Below are 21,823 nucleotides of genomic sequence, written 5' to 3'. Positions count from 1 at the left end.
CAATTTCCTTGAACATTTTTGCAATGTTATTATTAGGTGGTTACGCGCTGTTTATCCTTGTGTGAAAACTTGGACTTCTAATGCCTTTGATTGTTGGAAGGGAGTCCTATATAGTCATACAGTCCTAGGGGTGATAAATTAATGAGTTTGAATGAATTTGGATTTAGATATTAATAATGAATAGAAATACATCTATCAATTCATATAAATTCATTTAAATTATATTTTATGTTATCCAATCCATTCATATCCAATGGATTGCAATCCATCTAATTTATCAATGACTCCATTTTCATGGATTTGGATAGACGAATATCCAATCCATTTGTTCCTACCCGAAGAACCGAAGGGTCCCAAGCTTGGTCGCCGAGGTGGGCCCCACTTGTTGGGACCACCAGAGTTGACCCAATGGACAACATGCTTTCCGTACTCCACCAACCTACCTGCCAGCACAACAGACAGGTCACAGAACGGACACCCAACCAACCGCAGGCTAGAAGACAAGAATGGCGCAGTGTACGGTTCTAGCAGACCGCCTGACACGGGAAAAGCAACTCCCGACAACACCTTTGGTCGGCCACGCGTCGCACCACCAACCAAGAGCTCAATGTCAACTCTCCCTTCTATAAATAGGGATCTCCACCAACAGGAAGTATCTTAATCTCTTCACTCTCATATATTACTCATTTTATTTTCTATTCTCTCACTAGTTCATACACTGACTTGATCGTCGGAGAACCTTTTCAGGTACCTCCACCGGCGGGTCCAACTCTCCTACTTCCTCCTACTGTTTTGACGACTACCTTCTGCCCCTTCATCAACCTCTGATCCATCATAGTCCTTATCTTTGTGTTATAATAAAGAACACCATTTAATTTTTATTATTAAAATTAAAAATACTATTCGAAAAGAAAATCATTATTTTAAAAATTACTATATCAACTAAATATTTTTTAAACCCACCTTTTAGAAAAATAATTCTAAAATAATTTATAAAACACTTTTAAAAATCAATTTTTTAAAAAGTGATTTGTTGAACTTTTATAGATTTTTTTTCAATATTTTACAAGTACGTGATGTTTAAGGGCCAACATATAAACATTTTAACAAATACTTATAGAGTGTAATATCTATGCACTGTTACTGTAAAGATTTATACATAATCATTACATCACCTACCATTCATTTGGATTACGTTTTTTGAAGAGTCAATGATAATTAAATATAAATGATAGATGATGTATTGATAGTATATAAAACTCATACATTCTCAATATATACATTTTTTCTCATACTTATATATCTTATGTACTTAAGAATAAAATTTTAATATTAATTACATACAGATGTCATATAATTTATATCAATTTAATAGAATATTAAAAGTGAGAGTGATGATCATGAATGAATTTGCTTGAATTTAGTTTTCTTAAATATTAAATAAAATTTCAAAGCAAAAAAATCATTTTTGATTTTTGATTTTTTGGATGGATTGGATATCCATCCAAAAGGATATATCCATGGATATCCATCCACATGGATATATCCATGAATATCCATTGGATATAATGGATGGATTTAAATTCATCCATTATCAATACTATCCGTTGAATTATATCCACTTAAATCCATTAACTCTAATGTATGGATATGGATGAATTTAGTTTGGATAGATTGTGGATTATGAATAATTTTATCACGTAACACCTCCATCCAAGGTAAATATCTATGGCGTTTGGGGAGGATTATTTCACATTGGAATAGCTTTTATTTTCAAGGAAAAAAGTTGTTTCCAGCTTAACATGACATATTTAAAAAAGAGTGGGATCCACTTAATCTAAGAGTAAATTTTTTAAATTTACTTACCATCTTAGTTATCAATTTTATGGATATCTAATAGTTTAGATTAATCACTAATTTAAACCATCCTAGAATTGATGGCTAAGATGAAGGGTAAGTTTAAAATAAATTTCTTTTATGAATATTTCAAGTGAGTAATATATGAGAAAAATAAATCTTACATTTATGAATATTTGATAAAGTACATATAGGTGATAAGGCCCATAAACCTAATATTTTAAAATTTTAGATTAATATATGATGTAAAAACAAGTTACTTGGTTCTCCACTTAGACTTATTAGTTAGACTCATTCCTTTCAACTCCTCCCTTTGTAACAGTTTATTTAAAGAGTTTAATATATATTGCATTTAAGTTTTTTATACTCATAATACATCATTCATCATTGATTTGTATTATTTTTATTTAAGAGTTAATAATAATTAATGCATGAATGAATGATGAATGATATGTCAACATTGTAAAAAACAATTATATTGTGAGTGTATATATATTGAATCTTTATTTGAAAACAGTGATAAATATTCTTTCCTAGACATGCCATATAGATATACAAAAAGTCACGGTTGAATTCTCTCTCTGACTTTCTTTAGATACAAATATTAATCATCCAATTCGATATTTAGCACTACACTAAGTTAATAAGTCTACGATCTTATTTTTTAAAAAGTATTTATTTAATTTTCTATGACAATATCTTATACAATACAAAACTTGCTATTTGCAATTTGTTTTATAGATATCACTTCAAAAATTAATCAAGCCTACGTAGCACTAACCTGATTGTCCACTCTCTTTAACGGAAACAATAACCCAATTTTATAAAGTCATTACATTTGAATTAATGTCATACATTACCTATAAATTAAGAATAATATCTATTTTTTCTTTAAAGACATATATTATTTTTATTCTTATTTAATCCCTTAACATACTTCTTCTAACGAGAGAATAATATTCTGATTTCAATAAAAAATACTACAAGAGTGAATGGCCGAAGATGCTCTAAGCTTCCTTGTTTAAAAATGGGAAGGCATGATTGTGGAGAAGGTCATGAGCTGTTTTCATATCTGAGAAATCTTTGACTTGCAGTGATGTAGAGAGGTCATCCACTGAGAAGGGGATGCTGTAAAAAGAAGCACATACAATCACTTTACATACTATTTTCCTTTGTTATAATTAGTAAATCTAATACAAAATAATAATAAAAACATATCAAAGAATTTTATTACAAGTCTACCAATTGCACTGGATAATATTACCTATAGAGGGCTCGATCCTTTTAGGAGAGCATTTAATTAGTTACTTACAAAATTATTTAATGAGATTATGAGTTCTAAGAAGATGTAAATGAGTGAAGGAAAAATATTTTATTCACTATTTATAAGAACAAGGGAGATATACAAAATTGTACAAACTATAGGAGGATTTAAACTCATGAGCCATACTATGAAGCGTGAGAAAGAATAATTGAAACAAGGTTAAAACAAAAGATGTTTATTGCTAAAAATCAATTTAGTTTTATATGGAGGAAGCTAAGTAGTCAATTGCGGATAGCGAAGCATAAGATCTAACTCCAAAGGAAGGAAGAAGCTTTGCCTTATAACTAAGCATGTAGGAAGTTGAGATGATGAGTGAGTGGCTAGAAATCGCATAACATGTTGACTGCTATGGAAAGAGGGAAAAAATTAACGGGGAAGAAAGTTTTCTGCTCGCAGAAAGTGTTTAACATAACTTTAGTGTAAGTAGACAAAGTATATAAAGTATAAGTTTAATAAGAGGTAGACAAACCATATCATAAGGTAAAGTTGGAAATCATACTAAACCAAAAGTCCCTAGATTTAAGTATATTGGGTCAGTCATATAACATGATGGAGAAATTGAGGGATATGAAAATCATAGGATTCAAGGGAGATGTACAAACACTATAAAACCCAAAGTTTTATATGGGATTGAATGTTAGACGTAAAATTTCAACAAGAGAATAATATAATATATTGTGTTGGATGAGGGGACACAGTAGATAATAAAGTATTAAGAATAAATGCATTAGGCATAAAGTTGGGTTATCTCCTAAAATAGAAAAATGATAGAGTCGAGTCTTAGTTGCTTTGGACCTATGTGGAGGAGATCCTTAAAAGCCCTAGTTAAATAGAGTAGACCAAATGGAGGTTACTATGGTTTTTAGAGACAAAGAAAGACCAAGAAAAACAATAGGCAATACAATTAGAAAATATTTTGAGATTAATGTTTTGTACATGGTGTTATTCAACCCATGTGGTTTGACCCCACCTAATGGGACTATACTTAATTATTGTTGGACCTTTTGCATTTGTAGAACACTATAAAGAAATTATATCCATCAAATTTCCTTTATCCTTTAAAATAAAAGACAATATTTCTAGTAAATTCATTCCAAAACAAGCATTCCCACCTGGAATTGTCATCCAACAAGAAAGAATCACTCTGAGCATTGTTAGAATCCTCAGCCATAAGTACCCTCATGCATGAAAGGACCTGAAGAAAGATTTGAACATGTTAATCAAGTACTCATCCCTTTAATTTTTCTGTTATCGGAGACAATATAGTGAAACTAAAACGTACATCTGGGGATACACTTGGAGTATTGTAAATATCATCCCAGTAAAGTGTACATATTCTATACAGCTGCTGGACACTCATGACCTGATGTAGAAGAAAACACAAGGCATAAGGCATCAGAAAAACATAGAATTTGAAAGACATAGTGAGATGCATGACTGATGCACCTTCACAGAATGCTTGAGATGGATAGATACTTACAGGGCATAAATCATTAATGATTTCTTCATAGGAAATCCTATACTTCTGATGAATAACCTGTTTATAAAAATGACAACAATTAAACCAAATTAACTAATTAAGACATTGTATTGTGATCACTTCATGCATACTTACAAACATACATATATACAGTGAGAGAATAAATCTTCAATTAAGAGTAAGAAAACGCCATTTGTTGTAAACTTCTAGTATAACCAACACATGAACCATGAGGCTTTTACATAATCCATAAAAATGAACTACATTATTATCTTCTACATTGGAAACTCCAACTTCCTATCACAGAGGATGGCCTTATCTTTATCTTTACAAATTAACATACATGATGCACTAGCTTACGAACTAACGCAGTTTGATAACTTCTAAGCTCAAAGGCTTTCAATTTGTCATTGCCCAGTGTAATGACATAGATTGCATGGTTGTCAAGTTTAATACAGGGTTGGGATTCATTGAAGTAGAAAATGATCATTGATTTCCCAACACCTGTCTCATTGCGATTCTGGTTTGTCGTAATTTGCATAGTTGCTAAATTAAAAATAGTATCGGACGAGTCTTAACATTAATTAGTTTGAGCATGATTTGCTTTTAGAACCAATAAAAGATGCATTTTGTCCTAAAAGATGGTTAAATGACAGAGTGCAACTTTCTCCAGAAAAATAACAACTAGATTTAGATGCCCAATGTCTTCAGTTCGACAGAACTTATCCTGTTACCAAACATAGTCATGAATTTCTTATATTTTAGATAACTATGGTCTATGGTAAGTAAGCACAAAACGTCATGCATTGTAAACCAATGTTGATTATCAAACATCAACAAGGGAAAGATAATGGTTTCATATCATCTGACAAGACACTTACCAATAATCCAACAGCTTCTCTTATGTGCTTAAGCTCATCCTGAGATGACCCGGCATACTGCAAGAACAAGCCAATTAGGTTAGACCTTTTATGAAGATGCGTACACCAGTTCCGAAGTCATACGAAACACTCAGGTCAACAACCACCATATTTTATTACAGGTTTACAGCCTAGGGAAATATTCACCAACATGGAAACTAAAACAAAATAGTAAATTCAGAAATAAATTACCTCCCCCTTTGCTTGGGTGCACCACAGCTCCAATTCTGCTAAACCATCTCTGACATATTCCCCATTGCTGAATGTGCAACATTCACGACGCAGAAGAAGACTACCAATAATATTTAAAAAAAGTTTACATTCCCGAAGTTTAAGATAAAACATAATGAAAAAATATTATAGCAAGGTAAAGAGTGTATGCAAAAACTACTTACCTATTGAGGAGTTGAACATTAATATATGAGAATGTTTGAGTGAAGATCCTACGGATAAGGATTGGAGGCACCTGAAATCCAAAAAATGTAGTGTTTAAGCAATTCTCAGAAATAGCATAAACAAGGCTAACGTGGAGGTGATTGTTCAGTCCTCCAAAGTTAATAAGTCTCAAAATTGTTTCTTACAAAGTTTTCTTTCAGAGTACAGAGGAGGGTGTTGAGGGATTCAATTATACTTTGCCAGTGACCCATGGGAGAATCTTTATCAAAGGACTGGGTAGATTTTAACACTCCCTTTGATGTACTTGGTGCCTGTATATCAGCAATTTGTATGAAGAACAGAACCAAAAACCTATTGACTAAAATTGAGCCTCAGAAGCCTCTTGGAAGTTTCAAGTAAATATCACGTAAAGATAGAGTATATAGGGGCAGTCAATGAGAATACATGGGATGTAAGACATTGTATCATACTTTACCATTCCATAATGGTTAGTTTAAATCTCACTACAATTAAACAGTCACCAACTGCATTTCAGGATACCTGGATACATAATGAAAGCAAAAATGCTAACTCCTTTTTCAAGTTGTCCCGAAGGGTGCCGTATATTTTCTCCACATAGGCTGCGAGCTGCTGCTTGAAGAGCAAAGCAGGGTATTTAGCCTCTACCTTGTGTACAACATCTAATGATGGGACAGGAAGGTTGGCAGAAGAAGGGGATGAACGAAAACCCTGCAATTTAGTCACCAAATAAATTTTTGTAAGCATGAAATTGAGATCATATTACAAAGAATGTGAAGAAGAATTATTACTATTGTCATTCTTCCAAAGAGGGATGTTGGATTAGGTGGTTTTCTAACTGGGATTGCATCAGTTGAACCGCCAGATGTCAGACTTTGTTGAAGCAAAAACAATAGCACAGACGTATTTGATAGCCAATAGGCCATAAGATCATTGTCATCTTCATTCTGGAAAGTAAGGAAGAAGAAAAACAAAATGTTAATTAAGATAACTGCTCCACTACTTTTCTTTATGTCATCATCTGAAGAGTACGATCAATTCATTAAACAGCACAAGAGCCACACAAAAATTCATTGTTTAACAAATAAAAGTATATATGGGTTCATAAAATCTCAAGACAAATAATGCAGGGATAACTAACAGTTAAACAAGGAAGCTGGCAAGTGGCAACAGCAGCATTCCGAATTGGATATATATTACATCAAACACTAATAATTTCAAATAGAAACCATATTCACAAAAGATTTGAGCTAAACACGCTGCTAATACAGCAGCTATTAACCGCTAATGAACATTACATTTCATTAAGCAACTCAGTCAAATTTTAGGATATACTAATGAGAATAGTCTGTAATTATGACATGGAGTGCGCATGAATTGATCTCCTGCCCACCAGGTCATATAGAGACACTGATACGATGCCAAGGATACTAACCTAAAATCTCAAGACATTAGCTGGAGGCTCAATACTGGTTACAATTAAGAAAAGTTAAAAAATAAAAAATCACCTCAATTGCAAAACCAATCATCTGGATAAGGCGATCAAATACACTTGTCCTTTCAGCTTCAAATAATTTCCAATGGAGAAGACATATATAAATGGTAAATACAGCAACAGGTTTTCCATGATAGAAGCCAACATTTTTCATAACACAGTTAACAAGAGCATCAACATTCTCCTACAGTGAAAGAAGAGTTACAAATAGAGAACGTATTTGAAAGAAGAACTGACACATTAAATGTCAAATTTTAAGCATGCACATGTTGGAGTTCAATGTAGGATCTCCTCAATGTGCTATCAGATTCAGTTTCAAATTTTTTCTCAGGTGTGACAATCTCCTGCAAAGATAACTCAATTCAGACCACCACTAAAACAAGTTTGCTTGTTATGGAAAGACACAGAAAAAATAGAAAGCAATCTACTATTCTACTTACCACAGCTTTCTGCTCTTCGGCCACATGGTGACCATTTTCCAACTTCTGCAAAGTTACTTATCAATATTCCAAAAGATTCACACTTACACATAGAAAACAATGACCTATGTACTTTAGCAAGCACAATATACCTCTGAAACTTGGCTAGAAAGAGGTTGTGACATCATTTTCACAGATGAGTTGAGCAAAGGTTGTTGGCGAAGAACCTGGTTTTCAGATTCAATATCTGAGAAATTCTCTTCAAGCCTATCAGTATCAGTTAAAACAATATGGTCAAGATGTGCACATCTTGTAACTACAAAGAGAATGTATGTATGATTGTTGTTTTCAGACAGGAGACAAGTAATACTTCAAATGATATGAATTAAATATGTCAGATACCAATGAAACATAATCATAAGCACAACCTTTGCATAGCAGTTATCAAATTTTCTTCACTAATTTTGCTTGCCTCTTCATATCTTTTTTCTGTTTCATCAATTTTCCTTTCAAGATAAGACACCAAGGTCTACAGTGGAACCAGGAAGCACTAGATTAGCAGTAAGAAATGGCCACCTATCTTTCATAAATAGAAACTCTATAAACGATGCCTACGCCCAAAACCACCTCACCTTGAGTTTCTTGTTTTCACTAGTAAGCTTCTCCAACAAAGCATTGTCAACAACAGGAACCTCCTGTATGACAGGGACTCTTTCTGCAGCCTCACGCTCCTTTTGAAGAAGTATTTTAGTTTCCTTAAACTGAAGATGCATCTCTTGCAAAGCAGACTGTAATCTTTGGTTTTCTTTTGATTTTGTTACTTCCATATCAAGCTACATTTATTATTGGAGGATATTAGAAGCTTTACAACGAAATATACTTCATACTGACTTTCTTTCATTTGCATGAACAAAGAACTGACAAAACTTACTTTTCACCAATTACACAAATCATGTTTACTCCAGTAACTAAAGTTTCTAAAATAATTATGGCTACTTACACTGGTAACTAAAGTTTCTAAAATAATTATGGCTACAAGCTAACAGATTGTAATACAATATTTAATTTGTTAACCGATATGTTTAACATAGTGCTGAAAATTTATCACTTGACTACAAAGAAATAATATCAGTAAGCGGTAGCATTGACATAATAATAATCATTTACCCGCATGCATTTTTCCAGCTGCAACCTCAATGTAAGATCTTCAACTTGCTTTTCCAGCTTATTTTTGGCAGCTTGGAGAGCTCCAGTTTCTCTTGCAGCCTGAGATTAAAAATTAAAATTAAAAAAATCTCAACACTGAATAATAACAAAATAAAAATAGGTCATTATCCAGCAATAACAACAAATAAGAGCTTTAAGAAAATTCCCGTACCAAACAAAAGTTAGCATAATCCCTTTATTCAGCAAAAATGCATAATAGACTTTACTATTAAGGCTTTTGGGCTAGCATTTTGAAAGGTTCAACAATCACAAATTATCAAGCATCCCTAAATCCTAAGGAACCTTTTCATAAGACAATTATACTCAAGCAAAGTCAAACATTATGTACAACAGAAACTTCTGGATTATGCAATGTGCTTTGCAAATCTTTATTAGATCTGAGGATAGGAGGAGTCGGTTTGGATATAGAAGAGGTCTAGTTTGGAGTATGATGCTCACACTAGGAACAAGGAAAAGAAAATATCTGAAGGGGGAGAATTTTCCATTGAAGAGATGAGGAATTTTTAAATGATAAGTTACTAACTTCAGTTCCTTTTTCCAAAAGTGTAACCTGGTTTCATGTTGGGTCTAAAAGCCCTCCACATTCTATATGAAACAGTCTCTGGTGTAAATTTCTATTTCTTTCTTGAGCCCCTAGAGAGCCATTCCTTTAAATAAGTTCGAAGTATGCTTGGATATTCCTCCTTCACTACTTTTAAATTAAGTTTTGAGGTTTTTGACTCGAAACCCAAAACAGAAACTGATATGATACAAAACTAGCAGATTACAACGTGAAAAGCTTTGGGAATGCAGACTTAGTAGTATGTGGTCAGATTACTTTCCTAATCCAGCGTGGTGTCAGGCTGTGATTGACTAGATGATATCTTTAGAATCCAATCACACTTGTACTATTTTCCCTCTTCCCTCTTAAAAATCTATAATGGGTTACCAATGAGTCTTTACTACCGAAGTAGGCCCGGATGATTAGGTTGATCGATTAAAAGTCGATAGGTAGCTAAGGGTTATTCTCAACAAGTTAGTCTTGAGTAAGCTGAGAGATTGTCCCTAGTTGCCAAAATGTTTTTGTTTGTCTCTTCTTGTCTATGGCAGCTATGCGCAAATGGCCCCTGCATCAGTTGGACATTAAAAATGTTTTTCTTCATGGAGGTTTGATAGAAGAAGTTTACAAGGAGCAACCACCTGATTTTGTTGCTTAGGGGCAATCTCGTGGATTTGTCTGCAAGCTTCACAAGTTTTTATATGGCCTTTAGCAATCTCCTTGAACATCGTTCAGCAGGTTCATCTCCGCCCTCCAAAAGCTTGGTATGATTCGTAGTAAAAACAACCACTATGTTCTATAAGCATTCCTCCTCTGGTAATGCATTTATCTTCTGGTCTATGTCGATGACACGTTATTACTGACCATGATCATGATGACAGTAAACGTCTCAAGCAACTTTTCTTTCGATTTTGTATTTATTATATTTGATTAGGTTTTTCTATATGATTTGGGAACCATATTTTGTTATTATTTCTTTTGATTTTATGCCCCTACAGTTAAGGGATTCTCATTTTATAAATATGAAAAACAATACACTCATGCAATTCAGATAAACAATTTGTCCTTTTCAAGTCTTATAGTGATGGATTTTCAGAAGATTCTCTACCTGAATGACAATAGCTGCACTTGTCTGCTTCCTAAAGCGTAGGTCACAGCCAGCAGCCAACCCTTGCATACCAGTCTGAATAGAAACAGCAGAGCTATACAATTCAGTGTATGCCTTCCTAGCAATATGCATGCGGAAATACCTCTGAATCATCAGACTAGAAGCCTCCCATCGCAATCCCTCATAAACTTGTCGAGCAAGATGTCCTGCAATCCGCATAAAAAATCAGGACATTTGACAAGTTTAAGTTTTTCCTACAACTTGTGAGCAAATATTTCAAGAAAACTATCACAGACCTCTGCATGCAGCTTGAATCTGTCTAGCAGACAAACGAAGCAAGACAAAGCTTCTGTGAGCTAAATAGGAACTAACTTTCCTCTGAATAATGCTTGCTGACTTTCCTAAGACCTCACTTCTTCGTGTCTCTAGTTCTGCCATTTGACCAGCTCGAAGAAAAACCTTTGTTTTACCAATCTGCAGCAATAAAGAGAACCAATAAAATTAAGTCTCAAGAAAAGCAAAATACAGTCTTGTATGGCAAGTTTGCAGTTACCTGCTGTGTAAAACATTCATGGAAGCAAGCACAGATGGGCATAAATAGCCATTTGAGTTCATCACACACTTGACATAGACATAAAATAGTGATCACTCCTAAACCTTAACAATATTTTCATGATTTACTACCCGGTGGTCCCATCAGAAACTTCAAAGTGGTATAGCATAAGCCAAAATGGCCATCATGTTATGAATTCCCAGTAAAAAAAAACGTTATTAGAGTTTAGAATAATATAGCTGAGGAATTTAGCCAATACTATGATCAATGAACATTTCTGAGTATATATACAGCACTTCTGTTTCTAAGTGGTTTTTATTTAATAGATTTAAAATGCTGTGCCTCATATTCGAAACAAAATTATCCCAAGCTCCATTTATCAAACTCAAATAAGAAAATAATTCTCTCAAACAATTGGGGTCTCATGGTAATAGTTACCTGATAGCCTTTATTTCCAATCTTCTCCAGAATTCTTTTGCAAGCAGTGACCTCATCAGATCTAACATAATAAAAACATGAAATACGGACTTTTGGAATAATAACCTAACAGGACTGATAAGGAAGATTGACAACTTAGATACCTTCCATCCAGAGCTTCAGGTATGAGAAGCCCAAATCGATCCAGAAACTCATCAAAGGGTTTTCTAGTCGGAAACCCAGCAAAGCTTATCCTAATTGCTTCCATAACTCCCTATAATCAAACATACTACGAAGTAAGTATAAACTCGATGAAGATAGCTTATACTTCATTTGGAGCACTAACTCTATGGTTCAAAACTAGAACAAAAGTGCTAGCAGTCTTACCCCACAACGCAGCTGCTGCAAAACATTTTTATTTTAAAAAATTATTGGCTTGAGAAGATTATTGGGTTTTACACAACGAATGTAGTGTGGCTCAGTGGCACTGATAGTATCAAGTAGTGATATCAATTGTTCCTGCAAGACATATGAACAAGAATTTCAAAGTTCAAAACTATATAGGTTAAGCAAGAAAACCATTTGTCTTTAAAAAAGTGGGGGGAAATACCAACCTTATATTGGGTACCTATTGAAGAAAACTTTGACTGTTTGGACGGTTCATCAGGTGAGGGGGGAAACAAACCCGAAATGAAGGGGCAATTGGAAGTGTAAAGAAGAGCTTGGTGTTTTGCAACAACATAATCTTTGTTCTTGTCCAGGAACAATTCAGTTTGATAAGTGACCTAACATTGAAACAGATTAGGCATGTGTTTTCCAAAGTAGAAATAAATCGTGTAAAGAAGAGCTCGGTGTTTTGCAACAACATAAACTTTGTTCTTGTCTAGGAACAACTCAGTTTGATAAGTGACCTAACATTGACACAGATTAGGCATGTGTTTTTCCAAAGTAGAAATAAATCACCCCTACCATTCTGGTTCTCTATTACACCATGTATATATATCCCATTATTATATATCTAAAAATACTAACTATCCCAACTTACATCACCAGCATAATGGCCAATTGTGAAGTCACTATGTGCCAATTTGGGCTTGCTGAACCTTTTATGGTTTTTGAATGTTTGATGCAGCTTTTGGGCAAACGTTTCATGAGTTGATCTAGGAAACATACTGCAAAACATATACACATAAAGCTATTTGAGCATACACAAAAATAGTTACTAAATTATACAATAACAAATCATTTTCCCACTAGGTGGGGTCGCGTAGGATTAAATGGCGTCATAATGTCCTATCGTAAAACATTATATTGACAAAAATTATATCCAAAACCTTGTTAAAGGCTTTTCCTATAGTAGCTACATTCCATCCGATCTAATTTGAGGCTTTTACAGATCTCAACTCTTCATACATACATTCCCAAACCACCTAACCTGAGATTCTACTATTCTTTACAATAGGTGCTATCTTGACTTTCTCTCTAATGCATTCATCCCAAATTGCATATTGCCTAGTATGTCTATTCATCAAATGCAACATTCTACTCTGAAATTTTTCTTTTTTACTGACCAGCTAAAACAAACTTACACAGATGTGCTAGGATATTAACACTCATTGCCAATTCAAAGGTGCCATTGCAGAGTATACTTACCATGCTTCATCTAGAAGAGCAATAATGCCACCAGGTTTCTGAAAATACATAAAAATGGTGTATAATAAACTCACAAATATCAAACAACACAAACACAATGATGTTATCAGCCAGTAAAAATGACTGTAAAGACATTAATAACACTTTGACAACTACATTAATTTGCCTACTCTTCATTGAAGGTATCATATTTTCCTTTCCCTTTTATTGAACTTTCTATCACAAAGACAACCTAGTCTTCCAACCTTTAATAGACATAAATTGACAACTCCCACATTGACATATTTATCCCATAAACAGAAATGAATGTGATCCTATTATGTCTCTCATTTGGCATCAGGCAAGTATTAGCAGCTTTGAATTCATCACATCAACTGTGATTCCACTGCATCTTGTATATGCATGAGAACAGAAATTGAGATACATAGGTTTAATGACACCATCAGACCAGTTTGGGTAACATGCAAACAAGGTATAGAGGGAGAATCAAATTACTGTATCTTGGTTTGCTGCTGTAAGGCATGTAAAGTATCCTTACCTTCCAACTAGAAAATTCAGTTTCTGGCATACAAGGTATTACTATTGTTGAGGAGTATATGACAGCAATGAAAAGTTTTGAGCTTCTAAATGGATTTGAATGTGGGGTCCAAAAAGAATAAAATCTTATTCTTTCAGTCTTCTAATAAACATTTATAACAATTGATGCATGATATACTTGCTCAACTTGTTATTTATATGGCAAAGGGAACCTTGATCAGTAGGTAGCCATTTACAATTTAAAAACAACCAAGCCTTTACCTTATTAGATGGGGTCGGTTACATGGATTGAACGATGCCATAATGCTCTATCATAAATCATGCATGTTGACAAAGTATTGTTTTCTAAATCTTTCTTAATCATTTCACCTACTCTCCTTACGAGGACTTCTACTGGTCTTCTTCACACATGTCCAAACCACCTAAGACGCGACTCTACCATCTTTTCTACAGTAGCTCCTACTCTATTTTCTCCCTAAAATATTCATTTCTAGTTGCATCTTGTTTAGTGTGTCCACTCATCCAACAAAATATTCTCATCTCTGCTACATGGAATCTATTCTCATGTTGATATTTTATTGTCCAATATTCAGTCTCATATAATATTATAGGTTTTATAGATGTGAGTAAAACTTAGTCTTAAGCTTGAGTAGTACCTATTTATCATAGATGACACCTGATGTACTCCACCATTTCACCCAACCCGCTTAAATCCTATGGTTCATATCCCCATCAATTTTCTCATTGTCTTATATGATTGATCCAAAATACCTAAATCTAGTGACTTGTAGTATAATATGATCCCCAATTTTTACCTCTATGGTAGAATTTGCCCACCTCTTGCTAAACTTACATTATGTATACTTCGTCTTACTTCGACTTATACGAAATCCATGTACTTTGACTTACATTAAATATACATACTGTAAACTTACATTATGTATATTTCTAGCTTCCCATTTAATTTCTCTCTCGAGTCTCCCACTAAGACAATATCATTCACGAAAAGCATGTATTGTGGCATTGGTTCTTGGATATGCTCAGTGAGCACATCTACGACCAATGTAAACAAGTAGGGGCTCAATGTTGACTCTTTGTATAGTCCTATGTCAATAGACAAGTCTTCTGAGATTTTGTCTTATGCTCTCACGCTGGTCTTGACCTCATCATACATATTCCTAATTGTTGGAATATTGGCAATTCGAACAACTTTCTTTTGCAGAGTTTTCCCTAAAACCTCTCTAGGTACCCTATCATACGCATTCTCCAAATCAATGAAGACTGTGTGCAAGTCCTTTTGGTTCATGCAATATCTTTCCATCAATCACCATATAAGTATATAACCCCCATTGTCTACCTCAATTTAGTTTGAACTATTTTTAGAAAGTATTGAAATATGGGAAATTAAAACTGTTGAGGCTGACATGCCCTAGTGTGAGGGAACACAATATAGAATTGGGCCAGATGTCTTTGTGGCTCGTTAGGGAAATTAAAACTGTGTGGTGAGTAGAAACAGAATGCGTTGATGCTCCAAACCTAGGGGAGTAGAATAGAGTCCCCCCATAACAGTATGGCGCATAATAGCATACCGTTATGTTATGGCCATGGCAGTTGCAATACTCACAATATGGTGTCAATGGACGATTGTAGCCTCTGCCACCATGAAAACGACCACCGTGGTGACCTCCACGATATCCTCCATAGCTTCCATAGTGCAGCAAAGAAGCAAATTCGGGCCTAGGACCAAAAAACGAAGGCTGCAAAGGCACATGAACCTGATTAGGTGAGGACGTGAGGTTACAGGACCAAGCGACATTGAAGGTGTAGAAACAATTACCATATTGTCAGAGAGAACATCAGAAAGAGATTTTCTTTTGTTCTTCTCATGGCTGTAGAGTATGCAAATCAGGTTGGCTTTCAATGGAAGTAATCACAGGCTAAAACTCTTCATTTAATCCATCAGAACATAGTCAATGTACTCTGAAGTTGTGATTGGAGAACCAATGAAGACGAGAGCATCAACTAGAACCTTGATTTTCATGAAATACTATGAAATGGTACTGGAACCTTGAGAAATGGATCTAAGTTGAGACCTCAGTTGTCTACCTCTGGCTTTGGTTCGAGAATTGCAATTCCTCCCACAATTGCCAAGAATGAACACAACCAACAACCCTAGGTTGAGGTTTTCAGAAAGTGAGTTAAGAATCCATGACAAAGTTTTCTCTGTCAGCTTCATAGAAAGCAGTCGCAGCACCATTAGAGACGAAAGTGATAGTTAGGGAGGAACCTTTTCAATGAGATTAATAATATCTTGATTGTCAAAAAACTCAATGTAACTCCAATCAATCTCCTCATTTTTGTATTCTTCTTGCTCCATTTTGAAAACATGCTGCAGAACAGATATTAGATCATTACAAGAAGACGCATAGAATGAGAAGATTTATGCATCTTATATTTGTGTTTTCAAATATATGGCAAGAGATGCCAGTCAGTAAAAAATAATTAATCATCCTTTCACATACAAACCTGATTAAAATGTTGCTGAAGCTTTTCATTTGTCAAATTAATACAGAATTGTTCAAAACTGCAAGTACATAAAAACCAGTTATTAAATATGGTCCACAGCTTGACCTTCCTGTCTATTAGAGATGTAGACTACCATTACTACTAAGTAATGAAAAGACATAAAATCTCCTAAGAATTTAATTTAAGAGGTATTGGATCTAAAATTGGTTTGCTAAAAATAAGAGACAGAAAATCACAATAATAACAACCAAGGTTTAGTCCCACTAGGGGTCGACTATATGGTCGGCTTAGTTCCATTGACAAAGCATTAATCTCTAAAATTTTCCAAATTGTTCGATTAAGGTTTTTCTTGGCCTCCCTAAACCTCTAGAAATTCTATCCTGCACCTGATCTACTCTTCATATTGGGATTTCTAACAATCTCCTTCACACATGCCCAATCAAACAATCTAAGGTGTGACTCGACTATCTTTTCTCTTATCCAATGTAACATTCTCATTTCTCACCAATCACTTATGCTCCTTTGAGTTTATTCTTTTATGGATATTTTACCATCCAACATTCAGTCCCATATAACATTGTCAATATCATAGTTGCACATTAAAATTTCCCCTGAACCTTGAGTGGCATATTTAGATCATACATTAAAATTTCCTCTGAAGCTTGAGTGGCATATTTAGATCATACATTAAAATTCTCCCTTAAGCCTGAGTGTCATTTCATCCATACCGCTTGAATCATATAGTTTATATCTTCCCCAATTTCTCGTACTGTTGTATGATTGACCTAATATACTTAAATCTAGTGACTTATGATATGGTATGATTTTCAATCTTTACCTCTACAATGAGGTTTACCCATAGTCACATAATTCCCTCATATCCCTTGTGTACCACGAACCAATTTCTTGAGAACCAATTCGCAATTCTTAAACATTTTGAAACCTTGGAGGCTTAGACTTATTTTGGTTATATGTTATGAATGTTTATTTTGGTTATATTTTTAATTTGGTATATTTTGGTATCCCGCTATAGTGTTTTTAGGATCGGCCACTATCCGCAATTGACTACCTAGGTAGTAAGTATATAGCCTTCATGATCGACCTCCCAGCATAGCTAAATTAGTTTTCACTAATGAGTATCTCTTGTCTCAACCTATACTCAATAACTTCAACTCCTGAATTTTATAATAAATATATATAACTTTGATCCTTCTCATTAGTGTTTAACCTATCAGAATGAAGAGAATCATGACCTTCATTTAAAAAATTATGAAAATACTCAAAAGAGTTTTTCCATCTTTCCTAAATATCTTTGTCCTTTACCAAGACATTTACATCTTCATCTTTAATATATTTCACTTGTTATAAGTCTCTTGTCTTTCTTTTCCTACCCTCTACAAGCTTATAGATGCTTCTTAATCTTTCTCTTCGTTCAGCACTTTCTTGGCACCTTTCTTAGATGGCTTACATTTTCCCAACTTTTAGTAGTTTTTGTTAAGGTTTCATCTCAAAACCAATTGGCAATAAGAGGAGTAGCACAACAAGTATTTAAACCATTCCCGAGACAATGAGGTAGGCAATGTGAGACTTATTTTCTAACATGCCCCTTCACATAAGCACGCCGGACCAGGCGAAGGGTTACCTTTGACCCATAACTAAAGGGCATTTTTTGGCCCATGACAAGAAGTTGGACTATGGTTCTGATACCATGTTAAAGTTTCATCTCAAAACCACGATGAATGTAAAGATAAGATCATAGCTCTAAAGTTTGTAGCAAAGAAAGACACCTTTAATGTGATTAATGCTTATGCACCCCAAGTAGAAATAGAAGATCAACACAACATAAAATGTGATGTGATTATTTAACAGTAACGTAGTGTATTCCAAAAATAGGATAACAAACGATTATCTCCTTTAATGTGATTAGAGCTACAAACTTTAGAGCTATAATCCAAAAAAAGTGGAGTACTAGTATATCACAGTCAATGTTGCCCATGACGGATGGCGGTTGTCAAAATTCAACCATGAAGACGTTGCGGATGGCGTTGCGGGCAAATAGCGGACATCATCATGGCGGTTGACAAAAAATAAATAAAAAATATAACATAATAGAAAAAAAAAATAATAATACAATAACACAAAAATCAAACAATAACATAAAGTTTAATAAAAATCATTACGTATCAATGTCTCCTAAGATCATAAGATCAGTAAAAAGTAAAATAAACAATACTAATAAGTCTTGTAAAGAGCCACAACTAAAAATCAAAGCAAAACACAAATATAAAATGCAAAACATTCATACTGTGTTATCCTATTTTTGGAATACACTGTGCTACTGTTAAATAATCGTTTTAAATTTGTAGATAAACTAAACTGGAGAAAAAAATTAAGCTGTGAAAAAATAAGTAAACTGGAAAAAAAAACATAATCTAGAAAGAAAAAGTGGGAAAAAGGTAATCTGAAAAAAAAAAAAACTGGAAAAATATATATTTTGAAAGTAAATAAAAAAACGAAATTAAAAAAAAAAGGAATAAAAAAGAGATAAAGAAATGAGAAAGTAAGAAAAATAGAGAAAGGGAAAAAACAATGAAAAAAGAGTTCACAAAAGTGATTGTGGCGGCGACAGTAGAAGCAGCGCACAACAGAGAACTCAATTTTGAGAGAGATAGAGGTAATAAGGAGAAGAGGCAAAAATATCAAGGGGTTAGGGTTTTAATTTTTAACCCATGAGTGGACCCAAAAAACTCATCCCAACCTGTTTTAAAAATAACTGACTAATGACGATTTCGAACAAAAGGCGAACACGGCCATATGACGGGATTTCCCAAATGGCTAATGGCGATAGCCCAAAAAACGGCACCGCCATCCGCCATGGCCGCTATTGGGTAACACTGATCACAACTTAAAACCTAAAGAATCTAATTCACCTGACTTCTCACCAACCGCCTTAGTTTCTTATAAGCATATAAAATTGATCCTCCTTTTAATAAGTGTGTATACTATTTCCATTAATTAACTTGTATCTATATTCCATGTATGGGTTCTTATCCCAAAGTAGTGAAATAGCTTCTTTACCCACACTATCACACAAATGTGAAACCTTTGCTTATTTTTTGCTACATCCATGCAACGATGCAGCAGCCCATCCTCAATTGACAATATATCCGGGCATGCAAAGCATTACTTCCAGAAAACACCTAACATTAACATTATCACATTATTGATCCATATTATAGAGATTCGAAAAAGTTTTACATTGGTTGTCGACCGTCTTGACACAACGGTAAGGTTGTTTGCCTAGTGACCTAGAGGTTATCGGTTCAAATCATTGAAACAACCTTTTCCTTTACGAGGATAAGGTGGAGCGCACCAACCCTCCCCAGACCCTACCAAGTGAGAGCCTCGTGCGCTGGCTACCCTTTATCGACTGCTTAACATAACCTTAACCTATTATCCATACTTAGGACCAGCTATGTATAGAATGACAATAAAAAATATTCTTCGTCTCATTTTTAAACTAGTCTAAGTAACGTAAGAAAGACAACTCAAGGGACAGCACAAATATCTATACATTTTTTACCCACAAAACCAGGTCATAAAATGTCCACCACACTAAAAAAGACTACAGTGCATCAATCAAATGCACCCATTATGTATAGTCGTCTGGAATGAGGTAGATTGGAAAGGTAAAGGAATAGCACTCAATTGCCTCGGAGTTGCAATGAGGGCATGGTGGAAAGAACCTATACATCGTTTGGAATTCACAATTAATATAGTGACAACAACAACAAAGTTTTATTCCTACTAAGTGGGATGGATTACAAATTTAACTTCCGATACTACTCTTTCTTTGATGTTCATTTTAACATATCAACCCATGTTAAGTACAGAACAAAAGGAGTAGTATTATACCTGTTAGTCTTGAAACTCTCAAAACCAGAAATATCCAGCACGCCAATTAAGGACTTTGACTCAGGGTCTTTACCAATTGAACTATTAATTTTATGCACCAGCCTGCAAATTGAGATGCGTGAAAATTATTGAAGTGAAGCTCGGAGTTAACTGACCAAACTTGTTAGTAATCCCAGCCAAGGTTGAAACTAGTATTTCTTCAAGCAATCTGCAAACAGGCTTACCAGTCAAACAACCTTGTGTACACAATCTTAGCCAAAGCATCTCGGCTTAGAGCAGCAGCCTCTGGATCCAGACATTTTGTAATAGTTTCATCACGAGTGACAATTACACGTTCGCAAAGAGAATCTTCAAATACTTTCGGATTACACCTGAGTAAAATTTTGGACCAAAATTTTTCACAAGGAGCAGATATGAAATGCAATCCTTACAGATAGAGTATATTTTAACTGATGCGAGCCTGCAATGTTTGCTCACATGAAAAGTTCAGCAGCTGTTTGAAGGTGGAACCGAGATTTTTCATCTTTCGGCATAGATGAGTCCATTTCCATCCCTTTTGTAAATTCAATGTTGCCAAGGTGCAAAATTGCAGCAACCACGCGAAATATTGCTTCCTGAAGATTGATAGGGAAATAGAAAAAGGAAATCGAAAGACAGTTTTTTTATAACAGATAAAAGTATCATCAGATGAGAAGAATAGTTCAAATGAAGAGGATAAGACATCCTCGCAAGAAGATCAAAACTAACATCTAAAACTAGAAGATAGAGCTATGCAACACAGGCACACAGCATGTGAATCTCTCTATATGCCTACAAAATAAACACCACAAAACACTCATGCGCTGAGCACCAAAGGGATGGCAAAAGAGTAACCCTATCCCAAACAAAATCTGAAGTCAGGAAACAATCATTGAAGATTTTACAATTCCTTTCCAACAATGTATACCAAAGAACCGCAAAACCCAGAAATACCTGTTTATGAGAACCGAAACCTCTGAATCTATTATTGATAAAAGAATGACATTATGAACTTGAAGAAACTCTCCATAAAATACCTGTTCCTCAGAGTTTATTCCAACAACACCCATTGCTCTCCTTGTATCATGATATTGTTTAGACTCATCAAGCCCTTCCAACTCAAAGCAATTTGATTGATTCAAATAATGAAATGTTCTTGGGTTTCCTAATTTTGTACTTCTGAACATCCTGCCAAAATAATACAAATAAAAAGGTCAGGAAAATGATGAAAATAGCATGAAAAGAAGTTAACCAAAACTTACAGATAACAAGTTCACCAGCATGCATGCATGCGTCATATTCACAAACTCTTATTTTCTAATTTCTACCAAATCACACTCTGTTGGCCCATTGTCATATAGTTTACTCTGATAGTATGTGACTAAACTTTATAATTAATCAAGAAACAAATGCATTAGCAAG

General features: G+C 34.4%; 1 protein-coding gene across 1 annotated transcript; it reads right to left on the bottom strand.

Annotated features, from left to right (window-relative positions):
- On the bottom strand, positions 2,771 to 21,699 carry LOC109332086 (myosin-6-like). Its single transcript, XM_019566906.1, has 31 exons — positions 21,439 to 21,699; positions 20,861 to 20,997; positions 20,608 to 20,754; positions 20,384 to 20,485; positions 16,469 to 16,526; positions 16,230 to 16,331; positions 13,406 to 13,443; positions 12,798 to 12,924; positions 12,367 to 12,537; positions 12,212 to 12,271; positions 11,917 to 12,026; positions 11,774 to 11,834; positions 11,079 to 11,256; positions 10,783 to 10,988; positions 9,077 to 9,175; positions 8,542 to 8,742; positions 8,338 to 8,438; positions 8,062 to 8,176; positions 7,931 to 7,975; positions 7,757 to 7,834; positions 7,504 to 7,674; positions 6,789 to 6,942; positions 6,518 to 6,708; positions 6,163 to 6,288; positions 5,977 to 6,047; positions 5,774 to 5,873; positions 5,543 to 5,599; positions 4,662 to 4,718; positions 4,464 to 4,544; positions 4,294 to 4,376; positions 2,771 to 2,988 (listed from the first exon to the last, which is right to left on the bottom strand). Exons 1-31 carry the CDS (start codon positions 21,586 to 21,588, stop codon positions 2,865 to 2,867), a joined length of 3,501 nt encoding a protein of 1,166 aa, XP_019422451.1. The 5' UTR covers positions 21,589 to 21,699; the 3' UTR covers positions 2,771 to 2,864.

The sequence above is a fragment of the Lupinus angustifolius genome, chromosome LG18 (assembly GCF_001865875.1).
Source record: "Lupinus angustifolius cultivar Tanjil chromosome LG18, LupAngTanjil_v1.0, whole genome shotgun sequence".
NCBI lineage: Eukaryota > Viridiplantae > Streptophyta > Magnoliopsida > Fabales > Fabaceae > Lupinus > Lupinus angustifolius.
Note: the sequence above shows the minus strand (reverse complement) of the source record. Positions and strands in the feature narration are given on the sequence as shown.

Bases quoted from the DNA above. Each gene is read 5' to 3' on its own strand.
- LOC109332086 (XM_019566906.1), bottom strand. From the start codon at position 21,588: ATGTTCAGAAGTACAAAATTAGGAAACCCAAGAACATTTCATTATTTG. The intron at 6,048-6,162 runs GTAAGAAACAAT...TTTGGATTTCAG, and splicing joins GTACTCTGAAAGAAAACTTT to GTGCCTCCAATCCTTATCCG. The intron at 2,989-4,293 runs GTGGGAATGCTT...TGCTTCTTTTTA, and splicing joins TTGTTGGATGACAATTCCAG to CAGCATCCCCTTCTCAGTGG.